This window comes from Hirundo rustica, chromosome 9, assembly GCF_015227805.2.
Source record: "Hirundo rustica isolate bHirRus1 chromosome 9, bHirRus1.pri.v3, whole genome shotgun sequence".
Lineage (NCBI taxonomy): Eukaryota > Metazoa > Chordata > Aves > Passeriformes > Hirundinidae > Hirundo > Hirundo rustica.
Genome location: NC_053458.1, coordinates 30,522,770 through 30,548,639, shown reverse-complemented (window position 1 = coordinate 30,548,639; position 25,870 = coordinate 30,522,770). Strand labels below are relative to the sequence as shown.

The 25,870-nt window shown below is 56.2% G+C and overlaps 1 protein-coding gene across 2 annotated transcripts in view; it reads right to left on the bottom strand.

Annotated features, from left to right (window-relative positions):
• Nucleotides 1-25,870, bottom strand: part of ASTN1 (astrotactin 1) — a 61,729-nt gene that overhangs the window by 11,067 nt on the left and 24,792 nt on the right. For both annotated transcript variants that reach the window (XR_009208120.1, XM_040072714.1), the window contains exons 4-22: nt 25,295-25,441; nt 24,739-24,846; nt 23,564-23,713; nt 22,589-22,756; nt 22,295-22,379; nt 13,441-13,515; nt 12,829-12,966; nt 12,358-12,508; nt 11,580-11,746; nt 11,213-11,407; nt 10,774-10,901; nt 8,523-8,627; nt 8,163-8,351; nt 5,511-5,779; nt 5,129-5,262; nt 4,608-4,759; nt 4,138-4,273; nt 3,920-4,020; nt 3,276-3,459 (exon numbers count right to left, since the gene is read on the bottom strand). Coding sequence is in view for 1 of the 2 variants with exons in the window: in XM_040072714.1 (XP_039928648.1) it covers nt 3,276-3,459; nt 3,920-4,020; nt 4,138-4,273; nt 4,608-4,759; nt 5,129-5,262; nt 5,511-5,779; nt 8,163-8,351; nt 8,523-8,627; nt 10,774-10,901; nt 11,213-11,407; nt 11,580-11,746; nt 12,358-12,508; nt 12,829-12,966; nt 13,441-13,515; nt 22,295-22,379; nt 22,589-22,756; nt 23,564-23,713; nt 24,739-24,846; nt 25,295-25,441 (2,782 nt within the window). In the remaining variant the exon portion in view is untranslated. The remainder of the gene's footprint in view (nt 1-3,275; nt 3,460-3,919; nt 4,021-4,137; nt 4,274-4,607; nt 4,760-5,128; nt 5,263-5,510; nt 5,780-8,162; nt 8,352-8,522; nt 8,628-10,773; nt 10,902-11,212; nt 11,408-11,579; nt 11,747-12,357; nt 12,509-12,828; nt 12,967-13,440; nt 13,516-22,294; nt 22,380-22,588; nt 22,757-23,563; nt 23,714-24,738; nt 24,847-25,294; nt 25,442-25,870) is intronic.

Here is a 25,870-nt window from a genome sequence, read left to right as displayed (position 1 = left end):
GATACTGGAAGAGCACAGAGGATCATAGCCAAACATGATCTAAGTTGTGTTCTCTTCTTTTCAAATTTGTCCTCATAAAATTGTGCTTCTATTGTTTTTATCGAGAAAATCAGTTTGTACAGATAAAACACATTGTGTTCATTTTAAATTTGTCTCACTCTTTGGGTGATCTCCAGGGAATGTGGCCACTGTGAAGGCAATGGATTCAAATGAAGCATCTTGGAGGTATCTTGTGCCTGGAAACCCAGACAAAAGTTTTAGTGTCTGATGTGGTGGGAAAAGTTTCCTGCCCAGCTACAAGGTCAGATGGTGGGTCAGAATAGTCAGGGAAAAGAAGATATATCCCCTCACTAGCTTTACCTCAGCATCTGCTCTGCCCAGAACAGGCAGCAGTTACAAGGCACGATTCTGAAGGAAAAAATCACACTCTTACTGGACATTCTTACTTAAGATAAGCAGGGTGGGCTGGTTTGACAGCTCCAGGATGTGTGTACCAACCATGAAAGACCATCCACTGCCTCTCCAAACCTCCCTCTAGGCCAGGCACGCCATGGGAAAGCTGCTTGAAGAGGAATTAATTTACCCAAAGTCCAGTCAGAGCCAACCTTGGCTTTCCTGGAGAGAAAACCTTGGATGTGACTGCAGCTCCAAGGGCGCAATCTGGGGCCGCTGAAAGGTTGTCTGGCTCTGGGGCCACATGACACCTGCCACCCCAGAGCTCATGTCCAGGGCATGCCAGAGAGGCAAAGGTGGTTAGCATGGCTCTGGAGACAGCCACACAAGCTGGCCAGCCGTGAGAAAATAGCCAAGCTCTCACTTGCCTTGGTCTCTGCATCTGACACCTAAGCAAGGTGCCACGAGCGCCTCTCTTCCTTCAGCATACAGGTGCCCTCACAGGAATGCCTGTATGACCCCACAGATTTTGGCTCAAAGCCCGTGGGCACCACCAGACTTCACTAGGCTTTGCACCAAATCCCACTTCCATTTACTGCTTGCTTTTTTCTCCATTCCCTTTCCTTATGCAGAGACCAGGACTCTGTGCATCCCTTCTTGGACTGTGAGGGAGCGACTGGCTTTCGTGGCCTCCGAGGAGTTATCTGTGCACTCACAAGTTATGCTTCCTCAGTCCAGCAGCCAGCCCTGCCAAGAAGGGAGCCGAGATGAGCAGAGTAGGAGGCGCCCTGGACGTGTGGAGGAGGAGGAGGGACATGGTAGAGTCAGTCGCGTGGGTCCGCATCCACGACTTCAAAGGAGCATCAGTAACAGCCAAACAAACGCTGTCTGCTGGCTAAATAATGTCATCTGCAAGCGATTTGTCCTGTCACCACCAGTCTGGGTGCTTCGCCCTCGCAGACATCAAACAGGAGGTCTGCTTTCCAAGATTTGTCATCACCAGAGCCCGCTGCAGCTGCCTAAATGCCTCCTTCCAAGTAGCGCGAGCTGCAAACACCTCATCAGCAGCTTGCGTCATCCTATCCTAAGCGCTCCAGCGTTTCCAGAGGGTGCAATTAACCCTCTGGCTCTAGATTCACATGAAAATGCTGTCATTTGGGTAATTCGGTGGCACTTCTGGCTGCCCCATGGCAATGCCCCTCTGCCTCGCGGGGCTGGAGGAGGCGGCTCCCCGCCGTGTTCGGGATGGTCCCCGGTCCCCTCGCGGGGGCAGAGCAGCAGTGATGGCAGCGCTCAGCCTCAGCCATGGCAGCGGCTCCGTGACGACTCCAGTCTGTCACGGAAGGAATTTTATGCGCTCCTCATGCAAATCACCACAACAGATGTCAGATGGCCCGTGCAAACCGGGGCTGGATTTCACATCTGGAAACGGAGACAGAGCGGCATCACCACAGCTGGGATCGAGACAAAGCTGAGACTAAAGTCCAGGCCTGCTGATCCCACTCGGTGTCCGGGGAGTGAGGCAACCCTGGGCAGAGGAGCTGCCGGGAACCTCGGCCCTAGAAAGACCCCATGTGCTGCAATGTTGCTACTGAGCCTTGAGGTTGTGCCCCAAAGAGCTCACATTTCTTAGGACATAAATGGGAAAAGGGGAAAGAGAAGAGACCCCACCTCCACTCCAGGGCATGGAGGGACTCCTCAGAGTTTCCCACCAAAGCTGTGCCAGGAGACAAGTCCAAGGCACTAAGTGCAAGAGAGGCACAAGCTATTTGCTGAGTCTCTCTGACTGCCTAGCAGAGGTTTGGAGAATGCACACAGAGAATCTCCTATCCTCTGCTAGAAGTACACAAGTGATCACCTGGAGAAGCAGGGCTGGAAGACAGACACTGGTGAGACCAGCAAGAGGAGGTGTGGGGCACGGTGTAAGGTGGAGGCCATGAATTTCCTACATAGGAGCTCTTGTCGATGTACATTTGACAGTAACCCTGATTTCCAGATGAGGTCACAGCTCTGGTTCTTTGGAGGCCAGATGCTATGAAACACCACTGCAGCCCACACAATCTCTCAGCCCAGCTTGCTAAACACACTGGAAACATCTATGTTACTGGGAAACCATGCAGACTAAAGCAGATGTTGCAGGACATGGGGAGAAGGGAACATCTGGATGTCTCCACAAGCCTGGGACATTCTCAGGCAGCTGGAGGGGCTTCAGTGACCTGGAGAAGCCTGAAGAGAAGACACAGTGCTTACTCAGGCACAAAGAGACTATTTTAGACAGGAAGAGCTCAGGACAACATCCTCCAAAACCTGCTGAGGCAGCTCAGCACTGCCCGGGCACCCAAAACACTCGTGGTCACCCCCACACAATCACAGATGTGGATCAAAAGTGAGGAAATACACAGTTCAGACCTAAAGTCAGTCCTCTGCCTGCTGGGGACCACAAGCTGACAGAGTTCAGCACACAGAGGTGCATTGAGCTCAAGCCAAAGCCCAGGGAAACACAAAAAGCAGAATCCCATCTCCATCCCTAGAAAGTGCCTTATTTTTCCAAGACCTTCTGCCTGTTTGCCTGTGGCATCAGCTAAGAAGGAAAAAGGAGAATCCTGTCCCTTTGCCCCTCTGCACAGCCTGAAGACGTTAGGCCAGTCTCTAGAGACAGTGCAGGGCTCACGGGATGGACAACGTTGGGTTGACAACAGCCAACCGCTTTCCACCTCCCCCTGTGTTGATGGTCTTTGCACACGCCCAGCATCCAGCAAAACAGAAACCCCACTGTGACACTCTAAGGTCTACCCCCCATCATCCCGCCATGGGATTTGCTGAAGAGATGCCTTCCTGATGGCCACAGGACCTGCTGGTGGGCAGGCAGCTCCCAAGCCTACCTGGGCCCCAGCTCATCTTCACAGCGCCAGGTGAACTCCCCAAAGCTCTCGTAGTGCTGGTTGTAGTGGTAAAGGACTCGGTGGAGGCTGGGCGAGCCCAGGTCCAGCAGGGTGTTGTAGGCTGTCTGCTGCTCCTTGCCGCTCGTGTAGCCGTTGAAGAGGTTGTAGATCTTGTCTGCTATTTCTGGGCAGAAGGACAGGGGGTGTTCAGTGGGGCACAAGGAAAGGAATGAATAAAGCCCACTGGGGGTAAAGCTCAGTTCTAGGGAAACCAGGCCCAGAACCAAGATTTGTCCACTGAGTAACTATTTACATCGTATCAGGACAAGGTCCCAACGGAGGAGCAACAGATTCGACGGCATTCCCTGGACTCGGTCCAGGTTAGTTTCCCACAATTTGGTCTAATTAAGAAAAGAAATGGGTGATGCCGTCAGGTGGCGTTAGTCAAACACCATTTATGCACTTTTGTTTTCAGAGAGGACGTGTGCCTCCTGCAGCCCCATGTCTCAGCCCTCCACACTGTGTGGCAGCTGTGGCTGGAGGCGGTGTTACAGCCAGGACACACGACACGCACAGGAACATGCTGGAAGGGGGAACTCCCTCTCGTCCCAAGCATCACAGTCCAGCAGCTCCCTGCACCTCACCTTGAGCTTTCACATCATCTACCACAGGGCAGGGCGTCTTGACCGTCACATCACTTGACCTGGAACGTCTTCCCGTGTTGTCGACTCCCCAGAGCGTGAACCTGGACGAGAGGGGGACATAAACCAAAGCTGTGGGCTCTCGAGACCCCACGGAAATCCAGGCAGCATCAAACAGGATGCCAGCAGTGCCACAGGCATGGCACAGGGCACGCACTCACATGTAGGTGGTGTCGGGCTCCAAGCAGCGGATGATGAGGGAGATGGTGGAGGAGAGTCTGTCAGGCACTTGGGCTGGCATGGCACAGGGTGACTTGGCACCGGAGATGATGTCATCCACGAAGCTCAGCACCGTCTCTAGGGAGAGAGGGGAGGATGTGCCACTGGAGGTGACACAGGTGTCCCTGGGGCTGTGGAGAGCCTGTGCCTGCTGCCACACTGCCTGGTGCAAAGGGGGACCAAGGCTAACGCATGAACCGGGTGTAAAGTTGGACCCACTGCTTTTCCAGAAAAGTTCATCCCTATGGTGTGGAGCTGCCCCTTCCTGCAGCACGGTGGGCAGGGGAAGGGCTGCTCTCTCTTCCAGAGGATGTTTGATTTGTTGCAGCATCCCCTTGCAAAGACAAAGACAAAGGCTCTCTTCGAACATCTCCATCCCACTCTCCTAGAGAACCAGTGGAGTCCCCCTCACCTGTCTCCACCTTGGAGTGGTCCATTCTGTCGGTGACTTTCTCTTGGCGCAGGAGGTAGTCCACGATCTGCACCCCAATGGGGGGCTCCGAGTGGTCCCACTCCAGTACCACCAGTGTGCTGCTGGGCTCATGTACGGTGGAGAGACGCAGGCTGGGGGACAATTTTTGCATTACTCTCACAGTAAAAGGGATTCAAGGCCATCAGCTCACAGGAAACAGCAACCTCAGGAGAGAAATGACTCCCCCCCTTTCCCCTCCTGGCTCTGGGCACGTTGATCCAAAGAACTCATTCCCTAGGGTTGCTTTACCAGGATGGACCCACAACCAGCTCCGCAGTCCTCAGCTGAACTTAGAAAAAACGCTGCAACTCTGCACTCTCCGCCCAATTTCCAGGTCACCCACCGGTTTGCAAACCTGTCCCACCCAGGCACACAGCCCCACCGCCTCCTGCCACCCCGCCGCTGGCCATCGCCCGCCCTCCACAGGCCCGTCACGCCCGAAAGCCAGGCTGGGCACCTACACTGGGTGCGGGAGAGGCGCACAGGTGGGCAGCCCGTCAGCCCCGAAGGCACTCGAGTCACAGCGGCACCAGTCCTCGATGACATCCCCGCTGCCCGAGCACCACAGCAAGCTCATGGTGGCCTCCTGCAGGAGCTGGGAGAGAGGAGGAGGGGTTGAGCACCGGGCAGGCGAGCTCCCATCCCGCCAGCGCCTGTGCCGGCGTTCTTCCATCCCCTGGTGGGTTCAGCACGGTCCCCCCACCCCGGAGAGCGGGGCTGGCACACGGGCGAGGCGCCACGGCTGGACACGAGGCGATCTGGGCAGGCTGCCTCCAGAGACAGCCACAGCGCCGTCCTGCCACCCGCTGCCCGCTCCACCGCGCCCGGCACGCCGCTCCTCACCCGCTGCGTCTGGTTGTTGGTGACCAGCTCGTAGAGGGGGGCAGCTTTGGTGACCTCCAGCAGGATGGGCTCGGCCGGCGCGTCGGGGCTGGAGGCGACGTGGCAGAGCGGGCAGGAGGAGGGGCAGCGCCCGCGGCTCTGGCACTCCATCCGCACGCCGGCTGCCACGCGCTTGGTGCCCGACTCGGACAGGCTGGCGATGTACTCGGGGAACGTCAGCACCTTGGGGTCCCGCTCCCGCTCCTCTGACTCATCTGAGGGGGAGTTGCCTGGAGGAGGGGGAAACCAGTGGCGCCAGGGCGTTGGTAATGGAATATGAGGGGGCTAGAGCTCTGCCTCCCACCCAGGAGAGGCAGCGCTTCCGAAGAGCCCCCCGTATCCTTAAGAGCTGTTTGCTCTCTAGGGACGAAATGCTTGCTGGTCTTCAGAGGAGGAATCGGGACTGAAAAGCCCGCCCTGACCTCTGTGGCTGCAGGTCCGCTGGTGTCCCAGTGCCTCAGTCTCCCCAGCCCCATCCCACGCCCGGACCGGGACAGGCCACCCTTCCAGCAGGTCCCCACGAGAGGGAGCCTCCTCCCTGCGGCTGGAGATCCCTGACGGACCCGCCCGGGCACCTCCATGTCACACCGAGCCCCCGCCAAAGAGCCCTGCCAAACCACTCTCCCGCAAAAGCCCTCCTGGCCCTACGCAGCAGGAAACGTTTTGGCACAAGAGGAACAGTCCTTGCACAGAAGCCAAAAGGTAAAATCGGCCCATGGCTGCTGTGCCCTGGCTGGCACCACCCTGCCGCGGAGAGCCTTGCCACCAAGGGACATGGTGCTTCTCACACAAAGCCCCCGCCAAGAGATGTCCCTGGATTTGCACAGGAGAAAGAGGGGCCTAGAGCGACCACCGAAGGTGGTTGGTGGGGCTGGAGGAAGCTGAAGGACGACCAGACAAAGCCTCACCCCCAGGGAGGGCTCAGGCCATGGTCAGTGGTGACTGGGTACAGGCTGGCTCCTGTAGGGAACCACCACGGACCACATCCACGACTCAATAGGAAAATCTCCCTATAGCAAGGATTTGTGGAAAAATGGGCCAGCACTAGCCCATTGAGACTCCTGCAAAGAAAACAAGGCTGTTAAAGCAAAACCTGGGCTACAAAAGTGTTGCTCTGCTCCCCCAGGAAGCTGGAGATGGATCACTTTCGGCTGGCTGTGAATTGCAGCTTAGCAGGCACTGAGGAAAAGCAGAGGAGCCAGGGAATGATTTGTCTCTTGCAATTTCTCAATCGATATCCAGCCCCTGACGTTTGCAAACAAAAAGCAAAGGAAGGAAAGTGGCAGGTGCCAGAGTGAAACCTAAATGTGATACTGTGGGTGGAAAAAGGCTGCCAGACCTGAAAAGCCTCCAAGCACGAAAATCAAAGAGGAGGAAATTGCAGGAGAAAAAAAAGAAGCACTTGCAATCAAGAGGTGCTACATCTGGAGACAGCTTACAGCCAAACACCGAGTCTGTACTTTTCCAGGTGGGCTTGTGAAGAAGCCCAGGCTCCAGGAGACCTGAGCCCACAGGATCCAGACTCAGGCTTTCAAAGAAGCCCTTCCCACACAAGAGCCCTGGGGAGATAATAAATGTCTCTGAGGCTGGGACATAGCAAGAGCAGGACCATGGGCTGGTGCCAATACTGAGAATTATGAAGCTTCAGGATGGAAATGATGCATCCTTTAGAGCGCCTGTGAGCTCCAAGCTCACGCTGCCTGCACCTGGGAATTCCTGGGCAGGAGCAGCAAACCAAGGTCATCTATAAAGCAGCAGCTCTGCTTAGCATTCCCCGTGTCCAGGCTTGGGAGCTGGCCCTTGTTTGCTGCCCAAGCCTGGATGCTGCAACTCACCTTCCCCTGCACAGGCATGAAAACACCTGCAGGCAGCTTAGCTGAGGGCAGCACCAGAGATCATGGAATCGTGGAATCACAGAACCTGAGAACAGTTTGGAATGGGAGGACAACAAAGACCATCTCGTCCCAGTCTCCTGCCATGGGCAGGGACACCTTCCCCTGAGGACAGACGGCAGCGGGCAGGAGCGAGGCTGCCCCAGCTTGTGTCAAGCTGCCATTCAAAGCAGGCAGCACCTCTTCCACTGGGGATCCACCACAGCTCACAGCAGCCAGGGCACCGGAGGGGAGGGATGCAGCAGCGCCGGTGCCCCTGCTCCGTGATGGACCTCCCAGCTCCTAGCTGGTTCCCAGGCATTAAAAGCACAGTGCTGACAGCCCAGGAGAAGGAAACACATTGGAGGGGGAAAAGTCTGGCTTCAGGATGCAAGTGGAAGAGAGTAAACACGGCAGAGACAAAAGGAAGGAAAGAATAAGATTAAAGACAACAGTTAAGTCCAGAATGAGGCGGGACGGCTTTGGTGGGATTGGTGCCCTTGTCTTTCATCTCCCTGGGGCTGTGGGCATTGATCTTTCTTTTTGGCCCGGACCAGTGCCTGCTGCAATCCATGGGAATCCTTTGGCTGGCTTCAAAGTGTGCGAGAGCAGGGTGTGAGAGAATGACGTGGGACGCAGTCCTGACCCAGGCTGGGCACCTTCCCTGCTATGCCAAAAGCAAACCCCGCTTCCCATTCCCAGGGGGTGGCCACGAGTACCCTTCCCAAGGAAAAGCTCCTACCTTTGCTGATGTCCTCATACTCCAGCCAGAGCTGCCGCTGGACCTGCCTGTTGGGATACCAGATGGAGCAGGACTCCTCAAAGCCGTACACCGCCTCTTGGATGTAGTGGTTGCCAAACTGGTCCAGCAGCGCCACAAAATCTCCACGGGAAGTGGCTCCATCCAGAGAGTGGAGGGCATTGCTGAAGGCTGGGAAGGAGATGGAGGAGATGCTCAGTTCCCAGAGCCCGCCAAGCCCCCGCCACCTCCCTGCACACTCGCAATGGGCAGCCAGCCTTTGAGCCCAGCACCTGCCAGCAGAAGGCTGTGTCACCTCTTGCCGTCCTTTCTCCCCTTATTCCCCCGTCCCTGCACACTTACACTGGGAGATGGTCATCTGGTTGAGCCGGATGTGGTACATGACAGACTGCACCTTCCAGTGCTGCAGGAGGGGGTACCCAGACACCTCGCTGAAGTTCACCATCCCTGCCACAGAAAGGACACGGGGACTCAGTGCCACTGCTGAGCAATACCTCACCACGGGGACGGCTGCAGCCCTTCCTGCCTTGGGCAGCACAGCCGAGGAAGAGGGTTCTGTACACACCACATGCCCCCAGGGAGGCATTCAGAGCTGAGGGTCAGGTGGTGCCCAGCAATTAAAATGATGGCTTTGAAGGAAAACGCACAGGCTTGTTTCATCCTGCCATCCGGGGCCCTGTGCTGGAAGATAATGAGCCTCCTCCCGCATCCCCTCCTGCTTCCTTCTCAGTGCCCACTCCCAAGGCATGCCCAGGTGTGCTAATTACGCCACTAATGAGAGCTGTGCTGTTTAATGAGCTGTATGCAGGCCTGGGAGCGGTCACCGTCACGCCACGTGTGCCCGAGCGCGACGGAGCCCTGGGTCCCCTTCGGCTGGGCCCGAGCTGAGCGGGCACCAGATGGACGGGGAAATCGCTCGCCTCTTGACACTAATGTTCCCTCAGGACATTATGGCAATGCCGGGGCTGTGCAGGACCCAGGGCTTGTCCTTCTCCTTCAAAGACATCCCGTTCTTCATCTGTGAGTTACGGAAGCCAGAATCCACGGGGACCAGGGCAGGGCACCCAAAGCACATGGCAGCTCAGCTTCCACGGGCAGAGGGACAGAGAGGCCACCGAGCCCCAGACAAAGGAACTGAAGGGCGCTCACGGCTCTGAGTTTGGTTGCCAGAGCATCGCTAGAGTGCCACAGCAGGATGCTGGGACACGCCACCTCCTCCCTCGCAGCTCCAGCGCCGCACAGCTGGCACATCACGGCAAACTCTGCTGCTAACAGGCACCCAGCAGGAGTTCAGGTGGGTAACAGTGGGCATCCCCCCCTCTGTAACAAGACCCGAAGGCAGAGTATAAGCAGGATAAGATCCTTTGCCTTCCAGCGCCTCTCTCTCCGGTGCTGGCTGCTGCCGACAGCTTCAAAGCCTTGCTCTTCCCTGCAAAGTGTTTATGCAAAAACAGCCCTTCCTTACTCAGCAGCTCTGCCTCTCATGTATTCACAGCGATATCCAAGCTTCTGACAAGCAGAGAATATTTTACTTCTTTTCCTTTTTTTTCCCCCATTTTTTTTTTCCCCTTAATCAGCCACAAAGCCAGCAGAGCAGTGGGAAATGAATAGGATAATTTACTGGCTTTTACCTCCCCAGTGTAATTGCCAGCAAAGTCCCAGTCCCACTGACACTGCTGTGATGCTGGGGCTGTGGTGGCAGTGCCTTCCTCTCATCCGTGTAACCATGACACAGGCAGGACAGCCCCACTGGGAGGCAGGTGTCCTCCAGCACCTCCAGGCGGGGTTGAGCACCCCCAGGGACGCAGGAGTGACCCACCCATGCAGCTCTCTTGGGGAAGCTCAGAACCCCCATGACCCACAGCACCCTCCCCCCTGCTGAACCTGCCTGCACACACACCTTCATTGCCGTGCACCCTCTCAGGACAACCAGCATCCACCAGACCCTGGATCTGCATACACTCCATGGGTGCTCCCCAAAATCCTCCCAAAAGCTCTGCCAAAGGGAATCCACAGGGTCTCTATGAGACCGAAACACCTCACTAGCCACATCCTGTGCTTAGTAGCTCCTCGATGTCTGGGTCATTTCAGCCAACAGCAACAAACACCAGGGAAACGAAGGCTATTTATGAGTACTGGCAACATGGAAAAAAGGCAAAGCCTTGAAGGCTAGGAACCCGTGATAACCTGTCACTCACGGCCCATGATGCTCTGGCATGGCAAACCAAAACATTTTGGTTTGGTGGCACTGTGTTTTGAATGCTTCATTAAATGAGCAAAGAAATCAAAGGTAGTTGGAAAACCTTTCCCACCTTCAGGGAAAAAAAAAAAAAAAAAGAAAAATCCTTTTGCGAATGCCCCAAATATTTGATGGATGCTTGAGCTTTTACACTCCACAATTTATTTACAGCCCTTGCCTTCCCTTTTTGCTTTTCCTGCTGGTTCCTCTACAGAGAGCAGAGCCTCTGTACAGCAGAGCACAGGGTGCTAATGCCAGACCAGATATATCCCACGGTAGATATATCCTGTGGGAGGTTAAGGTGCTGAAGCTGGACACGCTGGGAGGGACAAGGATCCAGCTGGACTCACTCACCAGTGAGGAACTCGGGGTCAGGAGTGGGGTCAGAGAGCTCCTCTTGGCACTGGTTCTCCAAGGGCACTGTGGCCACCACCAGCCCATCCGGCAGCTGCTGCTCCAGGCCCCGGGCAAAGTTGTTCTGCCTGGAAGTTAATTGCAGAGAGAAGAGCAAGGTTGGAGGACAGCAGAAACGACCGGGATCATCCCCGCCAGCAAGTGACCCATCCCCAAAGAACTCCTGGCACTTCTCCTTCCCTTCAGGCACAGACTAAAGAGACAGACAGTGTCAGATGCACCCTCCCCGCCAGCCCCTCCACCTTTGCAAAGCGAAGCCAGACATGGACGGACCAGGCAGGCTGCTACAGCCCAGCCCCAGGCTCCTTCCCGAGCCTTCTCCTCGGAGAGGATGTGAGGTCTGACCCTGCCGGGGCCTCCCCCCTGGTCTGCAACTCACCTGAACGTCCCTTTGAGCACCTGTCCCGGTGCCACCTCCTTGGAGTGGTTGTTGTAGCCATAGAAGATCTCCCCGAAGAGCGTCTGGTTCATGGGCAGCTCGCGGGGCTCGCCGCAGCCCCCCGCCTCGGGGCACGACTCCGAGATCAGCTGGCACGAGCGCCCATCCGCGCCCAGCTTGTAGTCCTCAATGCACCTGGGAAGCCAGCACCAGGAGCACGGTCAGCTGCAGCCCCCTCAACACTGAGGACAGCCACGAGAAGAGAGGAAAGCCCCTCCATCCCGACCCTAGGAGCTCAGGGGGGCAGCAGCCACGGACAGCAGCACTCTGGGGTGTCCAGGAGCCCCGGGAGGAGACAGTCACTCACCCACAGAACATGAGGATGTTGTAGAGCAGGGGGTCTTCGGGCAGGGGGACCATCTGCTGCAGGCACAGCTGCTCGCAGCCCCCGTTGAAGCCGTCGGAGCAGTCCACGCCGACGTGACGGTCGTAGCAGCCCGTGCCGTCCTTCATGGGGCTCAGCCCCGTCGGGCACTGGCGGGGGAAGTACGAGGTGAAAACCCCTGGGAAGAAACCTGTCTCTGGGGCTGAGGGCAGGGCTCCAGCATTGCTGCCCACTGGAAACCGCAGCCCGAGCAGCGTTCAGAGGCTGCAGGAAGGACAGCAGCAGCACCGTCCACGGCTGCAGATATTCCAGCTGCACCAAAGCCTCTCTGCAGCCCTCGGGAGTGTAACCCCGGCAGTAGGAGCCCTCCACCGCTCCCAACCCCACTCTCCAGCAACACAGCTCCGGTGACTGACAAGGCGGTGCTGCCCTTCCTGCCCCACACTCACAGCCTCCACCCCAGTGCCCAGCTCTGGCAGCATTGCACCCAGCCCCACAGATTCCCCGTTCTGGGGCACGCACGTGATACGGAGCCTCCCACAGAGCCAACAGACAGATGGACTCTACTGCCTCGTGTGTGTGTGTGTGTGTGTGCAGCAACAGAGGAGATGCCAGCCCAAAAACATCATCCTGCAAAATTCAACCTCAAAATATCCACCCCGAGGTGACAGTAAGGGAGGAAGGATTCATTCCCTCTCTGGCCTCCCCTTCCTTGCTCACTCCAGGGGAGGGAGGTGGGCAGGGCCCCGGGGTCACGCACCACACAGCCCGTGGAGTCCAGCTTGCGGTCCGAGATGCAGCGGAAATTCTTGCTGCAGCCCCCGTTGTCCCGGGAGCAGTCACGAACGGGGCCGAAGGAGTCGAGAAGGACCTCCAGGCTGTCGAAGGAGGATGAGGTCATCAGCTCTTCCCTGCGAGGAGGGGGGAGAGGAGACGTGTCACCGCTCCGCTGAGGTGCCGTGGACGCGCACATGACCGTGGCTGCTGCGTGGGTTTTTCCAGAGCTCAGGCTTTCCTCCGCCTGACGGTGGACTGGATGGCAGCCAAGCTTTTAGAAGGATGCAGGAGCTACTGAGATGAGGAGGAATACTGCCAAAGGCTCGGCTTTTCAGGACTAAAGAGGGGCAGGTTAATGGTTGCGCCAATCTCCACCTGCGAAAGGCGGGATGGAGATGCCAGCTCTATTTGCTGAAACCCCTCCTGAGCTCCCTCACCCTGCCGTGGCACCCACCTGACCTCCACCGCATCCTCCATCACCGTCATGTCAGTCTTGCACTTGGCCGAGGGGTTGATGGCCAGCTCGGCCGGGGGGATGACGAAGCTCTTGCTCAGGGGCAGCCACATGCCCTCCCCCAAGGTGTAGGTGAACCTGCCGGGGAGAGGAGCAAAGCCTGGCTCAGAGGGAAACGCTGAGCCTGGAAGGTTGTCCCAGCCCAAATCCAAGCCCTTGAGCCTCCCTGCTCATCCGGCAGGGATGCCAGCCCAAACTAAGGCAGGGTAAAGTAGGGTGGCTCCTCCAAACACACCCAATGATTCCCAAAAAATTTGTAACTTAAGTAAGGTAAGTAATTTTCTTTTTAAAGGCACTTTCACTTTCTGTAGAAACCCTCCTTTCAGAGCCTAAAGCTCCCTCTCACCATGGACAGAGGAGGAACTGACTGCTGGGTATCCAGCACGCACATGACAGCTGCAGGGGGATCTTCCCAGCCATGCTCTCAGGTCCCCAGGAGGTGGCACAGGACAGCCGTGCTCAGCCCTGCCAGCTGGGCTACCTGCATGCCTGTGTGCCCTCGGTCGTATTTAAGCTCCAAAATGTGCTGAGCAGGTTGCCTTCAGCGCTTACCGAAAAATCTTGTCCGAGGGCTGCTCGCCCAGCACCAAGTCAAAGCCACGCTGGAAGATGGTGTATGGCCAAGGCCTGGAAAAGAAACCCAGGAGCATCACATCAGCATCGTGTCCCCACTGCTGCTCACAGCCCAAAATGCTTCCCTTGCTCAGCCCCCAGCTCGCAGGCAGAAGGGTCCCAGGGTAGGACGACTCCTAGGGTAGCCAGGATAACATGATAAAATAGCCTCAGATCTGAGATCTTAATTTTGGGGTCCCTACAACATCAGATTCTCGTCCCAGCCCCAACCTGCCAGTAGGCCAGTGGTGTGTTGCACCTGCTGTTTTGGGGCTCTGTGCGCTCCAGCCATCCCCACATCCCTTCGTGCTCGGTACCGCCCGCCTGGTCCTGCTTTAGGGATTTGCATCACAGCTACTGGATTGCAAAAAGAAAACCGAACCGCAGCTGGACCCCTTCTCTGCGAGGATTTTGTCAGGGAGCACATCAAGTGTGGGACCCCAGTTTCACCACCTGCCTTATTACCCTTGTGTTTCACTGTTCCAGGAGGGGCAGCTTTGCAAAGTGGGCTGGAAGGACAAGGTGGAAGCCTGGAGCCAAGCAGGAGGCTGGAGAGCTGGTGGCCCCATCCCCTCCATCCCTGCTGTCCTAGATAGCACAGGGTGAGGATCAGTGATGAGCCACTGAGATTTGGAGGCCGGTGCCTTTCAGTGGGACACCTTTGACACCATGACACCTTTGGGATGTGAGCCCCCAGCAGCACAGCCCTGCTGGCACACCATCACCTGCAGAGAGGGACAGACGAGACCCGGCCATGGTGGGCTTTGAATCAGGCACCACGAACTCCAAACCCTGAAACTCAAAATCCCCTTTGCAAGAGCTCGGAGCTGGGGAGAGGAGATTTTCCATCCCGTCACACCACTGCTGCTAAAATTCAGAGTCAAGAGTGTCAGGTGCCAGTGACAAGCCCAGGGATTTTCTCTCGAGGCAATTACAGCTCTCCTGCACAAGCAGTTTAATTTCTAATCTGAAGTGATTTCAGCAGGGATGAAAATAATAATACTAAAAAAATCCCGACTGCAGGATTACAGCTGGCCTTCTCGTTCCTTCGTTGGGATACAATGCCGTTGTCCTGTCCGGGCAGCTGCGAGCCGGGGATTACATTCAGCCCACAATCAGATTGCTTTGAATGAGGTCAGCTTCATCCAGAAAGAGATGTGCTCCTTGTGTCTCGCCAACACCTCGAATGCTTCACTCCCCCACCTTCCAGGGCTCCCGCAGATGGGTTTTATTCTTGCTCCTGAGGAGCGCGCCGGGCCGGGAACAAAGGCGGAGGCCGTACGGAAGCGAGGCATTGTTCCCCGTCAGCTCGGGTGGAGAAGCGCTTGTGGAGAGCTGCTCTCGGCTTGCAGCAGAGCTCAGTGCTGGGGCAGGTGCTGTGGAAGCACAGGGACTGCCAGACCTCTGCCTGGTGGCACATCTGTGAGCCCATGGATGTCAACACAGGCAGGACATGGAGCCAGTGCCTTTGGACCCACATGGGAGACTGAAATCAGCACCCAAGCCATGTTGTGTCCACCCAGGATGCAATTTCCAAATGTGGCTAAAATTCATGCAATCATAGAGTCCCAGAATGGCCAGGGTTCAAAAGGGACTTTAAAGATCATCTCGTTCTACCCATCTTCCATTAGCTCAGGTTGCTCCAAGCCCCATCCAGCCTGGCCCTGAACTCTTCCAGGGATGGGGCAGCCACAGCTTCTCTGGGCACACTGTGCCAGGGCCTGCCCACCCTCACAGGGAAGAATTACATCCTAATATGCAATCAAACCTGCCCTCTGTCAGTTTGAACCTGTTACCCCTGGTCTTGATGCCCTTGTAAAGAGTGATGATGGCTTTGATGCGGGAAGAGGTTTCTGTGCTCCAGGAAGGGAGATGTGTGGCATCTCCCCAGCCTGACACACTTTTCCCTTACTTGGAGCCAAAGCCCCTTAAATGCAATGTTCAGCCTCTAGCTACATCCCTACAGGGCAAGGGAGAGTCAGGGTTGCCAGGCACCACGGGGACTGTGAGGACATGGACCTTCTGCAGAAAGGCCCTGAGATGTCCTCCATACAAGAACTGCAGCTCAAGGAGAGACAATTACCCATCCTCCTCTCCAGGGAAGCTCTCCAGAAGCTCAGCACTGGCATTTCCACCCATGCACCCTCGCTGACTTGTGCCTTCTGCTGCAGAGGACAGGGCAGCATCTGCTCCCCCAGGCACACCTTCCCTCCCCCATTGCTGCCTTTTGTCTCCATTCCACCTCCTCCTTGCTCCGTGTGCGTCCCCACATTGCTGCCTTCCTCCCCACGGCGGTGTGTCCCTCCCTGCATGGATGTCTCACTCCCTGCCTGCCTTCTGCCATCACTGGAGGCACCTCTGGTTTGAGTCACTGTCCTTGTGGGGTATTTTGGTTGCAGGGCCTTCGGAGCTCACAAAGAAAAGTGGGACTGATCAGCAGCTCTGCAGCTGATCGGGTTGGATTAAACGGGCCAGAAATGACAGCTCTCAGCCTCTTGCAAGCCTTAGCACTCAGACAGGCCTCTGAAACAGCAAAATGGGGCATTACCAGGGCACCTCAGAGCCAAAAATTTCCCCACACTCAGCCAGCAAGCAAGTTCTCGAGGCCAAAGTGCTGCCAGTGGATCCCTGGGATAATCTTAAGCCTAATCTTGGCTTTTCTAGGTGGGTCATCATCTGGATGCTCTGCTCCACATCTGGGCTTGAGTGGAAACTCACAAAACACCTGCTGATCCCTCCAAACCCGGCGCTGCTGGCATTGCTTTGAACCAGCTCAGCAGGGCCCTGGCCATGCTTAAATTACAGCCCCCAGGGGGTGAGGCCAGCCTGACTCTAGCATCAGGAACCGTGCTCCAGCTTGTCCCCGCTGCCTGCAGAACTCTGCCAGACGAGGTGCAGGGGACGAGGAGAAAGCCCAGCGCTGGCAGGAGGCGACCAGCACCAGCTAACCTGGAGCAGCTGGCTTGAGGAGAGCTGGCAAGAGGCTGGAGAGGGTCTTTGCAGAAGGCACAAGAGGTGTCTGCACGGGAGTGTGACTGAAGTGTCACTGGAGGAGAGAGGGAGCTGTTACACGCGGGGGTGGGTGCCTCCACGCCTGTTTCGCTGACCCTCTGCGCTTTTCAGGGTTTCCAGCCACAGCGCAGCACAGGGATGGCCATGCCCAGGCTGAAGAGACCAGAGCACCCCCACAGCACCTGCGCCCCTGCCGCACGCCAGGACCCCGAAGTGGGGACCCCTGGGGACCCAGCACCACCCTGATGGCAGAGGAGCAGAGGGCAGATGCCACACCAGCGTGGGTGACAGCTCCAGCCGGCAGAGCCCATCGCGGCTCCTCCGCAGCATCGCTCTGCTCGGGCTCCAGCTGCCGGCGCCTCTCCCCTTCCGCAGCCCTCCCGCCCTGCCATCCCTCGCAAGCAGCTCTTCATTAAAAATGCTAATGCCGGCGCTTTCTCCCTGGGCTGCCCGTAAATCTGCGAGGAGAATGAGGCGGGGGAAGGAGGGGGACGGGTGGTTTGGTGAAAGGATCCGAAAGAACGAGGAGCTTTTTATCAGGCTGTCCTCCAGCTCGCAAAGCCAAGGCACACAGCAGGGGATGGAGAGAGGCAAGGAGGAAAAAAACATAGAAAAAGGGGTGGGGGAGGAAAAAAAGAGAGAAAAATAAAAACTATAAGGAGGCAAAGCGCCGTCCTTGTCGCTTCAGTGTGTCCCTCGCTCCTCTGTGGGATGGGGACGGGATAAGACGGGCAGGTGCACTGCCAGGATGGGGATATCAGCGTGGGGAAGAGGCGGGATGGGGAGGGGAAGGGAGGGTGAGCAGGCACAGGCTGATGCACTGATTCGGGTCCTGGGCTGGAAAAGGGTGGGGGAGCAGGACTGGAGTGGGACAGTTATAACAGGAATAGCTCACCACATCACCTTAATGTGCTTTAAAACCTGCCCAGGCCGGGTGAAGCCCCCTACAAGTAGAAAAAGCACATTGATAAAGACTCCTCAAATGCAGAGCGCCTTAAATCTCAACTGGGGAGGCCGAAAAGCGCACCCAGGGAACTGCACGTGGGGAGGGGAAAGGCACGTGTGAGATGGATCCAAGGGCTGGGATGAACAAATGCAGGCAGGTAACAGTTTATTAACGAAAGACAGAATGTGCTGATTTGAGTTTTGGCCAAGTTATACCACAGAAAGAGCCGCAGAAATTTGGTCTGATGAGCAAAGATGAAGCGTGGCTGGTAGGATTGCTAGAAACTGCATCCTACTCAGGGAACATTAGAGTCAGAGTCAAAAAGCAGCTAATTAACAATGCATATCAAAGTAGGGAGACAGACTGTGAGCACACAAACAGCACCAGACAGATTTGTTTAGAACAGGCAAAGAGCAGCACACACACACACATACCCCCCCCAAAAGTACATAAAAAAGAAAAGAAAAAGAAAACCAGCTGATTAAATGTATCTGCTACCCATGATCAAAAAGATCTGAGTTTCTGAAAAACCGAAGATTTAGGGTCCGGAGACGTCGGGTAAAAGATGCAGTGCGGAGGCGTGGATCTCAGGCTGGTACCCAAAATACACACAACACAAAAAGCTTCTCCCTGCCACCACCAATAAAGTACAAAGACGAGCTCGCCTCCATGAGCAAAATTAGATGCCACTGAGGGAACAGACACCGAGTCAACTTGTCATCACTGTAAATAAAAACAAACCAGAGGCAAAACTATCTAAACCAAAGGGTTGAAATGAGTTTTCGGATAAAAAGGCCACCCAGGCAAAACAGAGGAGGTCATATCCAGAACACATCATTGCCAAGGGATTTGGCAATTCCTGCTTTGTTGACCAAACACCAGTGTGGCTTCTCTGGGGACTGACCCGTGGCAGCAGCACATCACTCCCACGCTGGAGGGTTCAGAGCACATCAGACAAACAGTAGTCAGAAATGTTTCAGGACAGCTGATCTCACCTTGGGATGAGGGGAGAGAGCAGCAGATTCGCAGACATCTCTTTCAGGTGAGCCTGCAGGCCGCCTGCTCGGGCTGGAACTGGGAGTGAGCTGATGAGCCCAGCAAAGGACAGCACGGCAGCTCAACCTCTACCCCAAAAAACATCAATACCAGCTTACAGCTACAAGTTATCCAGTTAAACAGGCCCTGACAAGGTGGTCCTCCTAGGCTAAAGAGACCTCATCAGTCATGACCTTGTGGAGGCCAAAGGTTCACGCAGAAGGGACCTCCAACCATCACAAGCCCTTCCAGGCAGAGCTGCACTAAGCAGCGCTTGGACATCAGGAGCAGACAGAAGAAAAGGAAAAAAATTCTCATTAAACACCAAGCTGCCCTCGGCATCACAGTGCTTAGTGTGAGCATGCTTTCAAGGGCCCCTAAGAACAGTGGAAGCTGCAGGTAGGGATGGTGAAGTGTGGTTTCAGCTGCTACCATTTTATGAAACAAAAATCTGACAGGTTCAATGAAGAAAAAAAATGACCCCAGTTTCAAGAGGCTTGAGAGAGTTCTCTAAGGATGGTGACACTGCAGCACTGGAGCCATCTCGAGAGCCCAGAGAAGGGCAGAAGGACTTTGACAGCCCCACCACCATGGTCTAGGGCTGTGTTGCGCCTTGGGGAAAAAGAGGACTGCCAGGTTTCTCTGCCCCAAACAGAAAAATATTTTGGAAATGCTGCACATAATTTGTCACAGCCAGCTCTGGTATATAAGAAGAAACACAAGACAAGATGTACCCTGGCCAGGCTTGAATCCTGTTGCAGGAGAAAAGGCAGAGAGAAGGCACCTGTGGGAGCATCAGGCTGGAGACAGGTCTGAAAAAGCAGCCCCAAATCCCCCAGAGGAACAGAGGTGGTCCTGAGCACCTTTCAGGTGGGCATTGCTGAGACCAAAGCTGAGTCAGGAGATGCAAACCGGTCCAGGGGGCTTCAGGAATGTATTGGTCCTTCTTGCCCTTGGCTTCTCTCCTGCTCGTTACCATCTGTATTTTTTTCCCAATTTACCCAAAAGCAGCATCTTTTTCTCCACTTTGCCTTAAGAAAGTGAAGCAGCTAGATCAGGAAAAAGCTGGAAAAGAGCAGCGTGCATGGAAGAAAAGCGTAAAGCTGCAGACCCACTCTCAGGAGCAAAGGAAAAGCAGAGGGTCAGGAGGCAAATGCTTCTCCACAGTGTTTCTCCGTTTTTATCACTAGCCTCGATGGACAAAGTTATTTGCCAATTTGCTTTGTGCAAGGTGATGGGCCCAACACACTGCTCTGATGGAGGCTGAGGCTGGCACCAAAGCTGCGTGTGGCTGTGGGCTCTTTCCAGCCCGCTGTGAGACACTCCTAAACACACCACCTCCCAAAACGGGCACACCCCTGGCAGGGGAACAACCCCTGCCACACCCCAGCCCATCGCTCAGTGCCTCTTAGGAGGTGGCACAGAGCAGCTGGGGACATTCCTCCTGGACACTGGCCCCTGGGGACAAGCCAGGAGCTGTGTTTCTGCCTGTGGCACCTGGCAGAGCTCTGGGGACCGTCACCACACAGCACATCCCAGCGTGGGGCCACCTGTGCCCCGAGCATCGCCCTGGCTCAGGGCACACAGAGCAACAGCTTGTCTAACACAGCTGGTGCTCCACGCCGGGTTCAGCTGCTAAATTGCCTTTAAAATGATAAAAACCAGAGAAGGGGGCTGGAGACGGAGCAGCAGAGCTCTCCCCAGGGCCGCAGTTCAAAGGGGCGCAGCGGGGCTGCCGGTGCCGACAGCCCCCCACCGCTGCCATCCCCCCGCGCGGCAGCAGGCAGCGGAGACGCCAAGCCCAGCCTTTGATGGATTTTCTCTTCCCACTGTGAAGACTAATAACTTCAGAGAAGAGGGCGTCCTGACACGTGCAGGGCCACCACGGATCCAGCTGCGGCGCAATGAGGTGGGGGGAAAAAAAAGGGTTTGGAGGTGCCGCTGCACGTGGGACATGTGAATTTTGGGGATGTCTTGGCTTTCTGCACACCACCTGCAGCTATTCCTGGGAGGCCCCAGCTGCACGTCACAAACCTATTTGAGTGTTGAGGGACAGATGGAGCCCCCCCTTGAGGGTCACAGAGAGATGGGAACTATTGGAATCCACCACTGAATTGCTGCTGAAACATCAGAAAAATTTCCTTTAGCACGTCCAGGTGTGTAAAGCTTGGAGCAGATGGGGACTCCTCTGTTCCCTCAGCCACAGCATCAAAGCATTTAATCTTCCCAGCTTTCAATGGGGACCTCAGCCCTCCTCTGATGCCTCACACACCCAAAACAAAAGCCCCACAAAGCTCAGGATGCCCAAGATAGCGCACACAGGGGCGGGAGCAACAACCTCAACCTTCTCCAGGGGGTGATTACCCTAAAATGTGACTGTGGCCTCTTGTACATCATTCCTGCTTATTTCAAAGAGCAGAAATCCTCACCTCCCCCAGACCTGCTGCAGAGCCCAGCCGTGTGCCGACCTTACAATCCACCGAGGTGCCTCTAGCCCTGCCATCCAAGAGTCACCACAGCCATGGTAAGGGGATGTGGAAGCCTTGCAGCTCATGTGAGGACACTCTCTCCACATGTGAGAACACTCTCTCCACGTGTGAGGACACTCCCTTCTTGTGTGAGGACACTCCCTCCACGTGTGAGGACACTCTCTCCACGTGTGAGGACACTCCCTCCACGTGTGAGGACACTCTCTCCACATGTGAGGACACTCTCTCCACATGTGAGGACACTCTCTCCACATGTGAGGACACTCTCTCCACGTGTGAGGACACTCTCTCCACATGTGAGGACACTCTCTCCACATGTGAGGACACTCCCTTCATGTGTGAGGACACTCTCTCCACGTGTGAGGACACTCCCTTCATGTGTGAGAACACTCTCTCCACGTGTGAGGACACTCTCTCCACGTGTGAGGACACTCCCTCCATGTGTGAGGACACTCTCTCCATGTGTGAGGACACTCTCTCCACGTGTGAGGACACTCCCTTCATGTGTGAGGACACTCTCTCCATGTATGAGGACACTCTCTCCACGTGTGAGGACACTCTCTCCACGTGTGAGGACACTCTCTCCACATGTGAGGACACTCTCTCCACGTGTGAGGACACTCTCTCCACATGTGAGAACACTCTCTCCACATGTGAGGACACTCCCTTCATGTGTGAGGACACTCTCTCCACGTGTGAGGACACTCCCTTCATGTGTGAGGACACTCTCTCCATGTATGAGGACACTCTCTCCACGTGTGAGGACACTCCCTCTATGTGTGAGGACACTCTCTCCACATGTGAGGACACTCTCTCCACATGTGAGGACACTCCCTCCATGTGTGAGGACACTCTCTCCACGTGTGAGGACACTCCCTCCACGTGTGAGGACACTCCCTCCATGTGTGAGGACACTCTCTCCACATGTGAGGACACTCTCTCCACATGTGAGGACACTCCCTCCATGTGTGAGGACACTCTCTCCACGTGTGAGGACACTCTCTCCACGTGTGAGGACACTCCCTCTATGTGTGAGGACACTCCCTTCATGTGTGAGGACACGCCCTCTATGTGTGAGGACACTCTCTCCACGTGTGAGGACACTCTCTCCACGTGTGAGGACACTCTCTCCACATGTGAGGACACTCCCTCCATGTGTGAGGACACTCTCTCCACGTGTGAGGACACTCTCTCCACGTGTGAGGACACTCCCTCCACGTGTGAGGACACTCCCTCCATGTGTGAGGACACTCTCTCCACGTGTGAGGACACTCTTTCCACGTGTGAGGACACTCCACGCCTGGGCACTCACCCCTGGTTCGTTCCCCACTCGTTCCGGATGCAGAGGTGCTTGTGCACAGGGTCCTTCATATAACCTTCATAGCAGAGACATTCCCCTGTGGAGACAGGCACGTGAGGGACACGGGAGAACCACATGGGAAGGCTTTCCACGTGCTTTCCTGCTGAGTGCAGCCTGCAGCCACCCCAGGACACCCAGCAGCTCCCTACTGCACACGGAGACGGTGAGGAAGCAGCTTCCCACCACAGCCGGGCTGAGGAGGCAGAGGAGAGCTCACAAACCCAGCCCAAGCTCAGGAACACTCACCAGTCTCGGGGTCACACTGGTGCTCACAGGGGTCGAGGAGGCGCCTGGCACAGAGGTCCAGGGCCCAGGGCCCACTGGAGTTTTGCTGGGAGAAGAGGACGACCTGTGCTGGGTTCAGCCAGTCGCTGGCATCCAGCTGGCTCCCCTCCAGCAGGATGAACCGGCTTCCTGCCACCGAGACAAGGGGAGTCAGAGACAGCAACCTCCCTCTGCTGTTCCCTCCATGCCCCTGCTGTACCCTCCATCCCATGATGGTCCCCTGCATCCCATCCACCTCGTGATGTTTCCCCCCATCCTGTGATGGATCCCTCCATCCCCTGCCCATTCTCTCCATCCTGAGAAAGTACCATCTGTCCCACAACAGACCCCTCTGTCCCACAAGGAATCCTCTGTCCTGTGCCCATCCTGTCTGCCATGTGACAGCCCCCTCCGTCCCATACCTGTCTTCTCTATCCCATGACAGCTTCCTCCATCCTGTGCCTTTCCCCTCTGTCCCACAGCAGCTATCTCCATCCCACACCCCTCCCCTTGGTCCCACACTGAGGTCTCATCCCTGTGTCCCACAGTGTCCTTCACCCCATGATGGTCCATTTAATCCCAAAGCCAATCCCCTCCAACCCACAACAATCTCCTTGGCCCCATGGCCATCCCCTCCATCCTGCAGCAAGCCCTGTGTCCCACAACAGCCATCTCCACCCTGTGTCCGTCTCTCCTGTCCTGTGCCTATCCCCTCCATCCCTTGCTCCCAGCATGGTACCCTCCATCTCACACCAGTCCCCTCTGTCTTCCACCCATCCCCTCTGTCCTGTGCCCATACTCTCCATCCCATGCCCATTCCCCCCACCCCACACTGGTGCCCTCCCTCCCTGCCTGTCCCCTCTGTCCTGCACCCATCCTGTCCGTCATTCCCCCTGTGCTCCATTAAACCTCCCAGAGCGGGGCAGGAAGAAATGGCTCAGAGGGTGCGGTGCTCACCGTCGGCGATCAGGTGCTCGGGGACGTGGAGGGTGATCTTGACGACCAGGGGGCAGTTCATGTGGGAAGAGCACACCAGGCTGATGACACAGCTGGTCACGCTGATGAGGGTCAGCGTGGTCTTGTTCACAGGGCTTCGGGGAGACCCCACTGCAAAACATGGGGGCACGGTCAAACCTGACACCCGCGGGACCCAGGAGGATCTTTGGCTGCAGCCAGGGGACCTCAGGATGCCGAGACCCTGGAAATCCCGCACCAATCAAATCAAATGGAATCACTTTGGACTTTGAAGGACGTGAAGCAGCCTTTGCCATGGGACTCTCCATCCCTCTCTCCCGCTGTGACCGAGATCTTCCTGACCCCCCAGAGCCCTGGCTCTCCCACATCCTGCACTGCAGCACGCTGAGAACTTTGCAGCAGCAGAGCTTGAAAGCAGAGCGGTGATATTAGGAAAAAAAAGGTAAATGCAGTATCCTGGTTTTCCCCACTCCTTCTTGGCACTTCACTCAGGCTAATTCTGTCATGACAACAGGCTCATTGATGCTCTTGAAAAAGCAATAGAGAGCCCTAACTGCTCAGGGAATGCAGGTTTTTGACTTTTGATCTTTCAGCTGAAGAAGCTGAGTGGAAAACAAACTGGCTGGAGACAAAGCCTGAATCAGCAGCCTTCCAGCATCAGCTGAAGCAGACGGCTCCCAGTCCTGCCACTCCCGGAAAAACAAGGCATCGTCCAGCAAACGAGGCTCAGCAAGGGAAAACAGGCAATAACTTTCCTCTTGGGAAGAGGAAATCTCCCAGAGGGATGGTGCAGGGCAGCGGGGCAAGGCTCCTGCCCGGGGACCGAGGCTGTTCCACCCTCTGGTGCACGTTCAGCCGGCACGCGCACGGTGCGGAGCGGCGGCACGGGGACGCACGGGCCAGCCTCTGAAGCGTGTTACTCACTAATACACACCAGTGCCCGGCAGAAGCCTCCAGCAAAACCTCAGAACACAGTTCATCCTCTGCTGAGAAACTCCACTGGAGAGCAGCAGCAGCCTGCTGTGAAGCAGGGAGTGGTGCCTGCCTGCGGCAGCTGGGATTGCAATTGGGTTTCCATCTTTTTTGCCAATGCAGGGTCTCCAAACCCAGAGAAGCAACGGCAAATAAGGCAAGAGGGGTCACGGCTCGTCACCCACCTCGGCTGCGCCTCCGGCTCCGCGAGGGGTCCGTGTAGAAGGTCAGCTGGGGATCGGTGTCTGCCTCCGTCCCTGAGTCCCCCTCGGGGTTGAGAAATGCTGAGCCAGCTGCAGGGGACACTGAGTGTAGTCACGGAGGGGTTGGCACCGTGCCACCCCCAACCTTGGCATCCTACACCACCCTTCGGGGAAAGCCCTGCGCTAAAGACCAGAAGCCCCATCTGCCAGGTGCAGCAGGGACAGCATCTGCTCCCCTTCCCACCACACACAGCCAGACCCCCCCGCCACGGGATACCTTGCAACTTCTCCCCGTGGCTGTGCCAGTATCCTGTAGCATTTACTGGGGCAAACACCATCTGCCTCTTTGTACCCAAGCAGCCCAACATCGTCTGCATCCTCGCAGGCACCGCATTTTCTGTTTCTCCCCACCCAAACCCTCTTTTCCATGCTCTCTCCCAGCTCTGGTCCTGTTTCTGAATCCCAGGAGAGGGTGGGTTGCTGGAATGCGGGTGGGTGGAAGCCCAAGGCACCCCATGCACCCCGGGGACCGCCCTACCTCGCGCTTTGTTGTTGATGCGCTTGCGCTGGCTGCTGGAGGTGTGGGACAGCAGCGTGGCCTGCTGGTGGTTCGAGTCCACGGGGCTGGTGGCAATGATGTTGTCCTTGTACTTGTTCATCAGGGACAGCTTGGCGTTATCGCTCCCTGGGCAGGAAGAATTGAAGGCAAAATATCTCAGGGATAAAGATTTTTAGCAGGGAGGGAGGTGGGAGAAAGGTTTCCTTGGATCCATCTCCAGATCATCCTGAGGTGATGGAGGTGCTGAAGCCAATGAGCTGAGCTGCCCTCAAGGCAGCTCAGATCCTGAAGAGGACTGGCACCTCCACCAAACTAGCCAAAAGCTGAGATTTAACGCTCAGCCTCTCAGGGCACTTCTTCATATGCAGGAGAGCTTTAGGCACCGTACCACGATCTGCCCAAACTATGTCTCAGTTGGGAAGGCTCTAGTTGGACGGCTCGGTTAGTGATATGACTAAGAACAGGTTTGTTATAAGCCTCAAAGAATCCCTGCTGGTGATCAGAAGACAGCTCTGGATCATGCTGATGGCAAGTAAAAATTCACTACTAAAAACC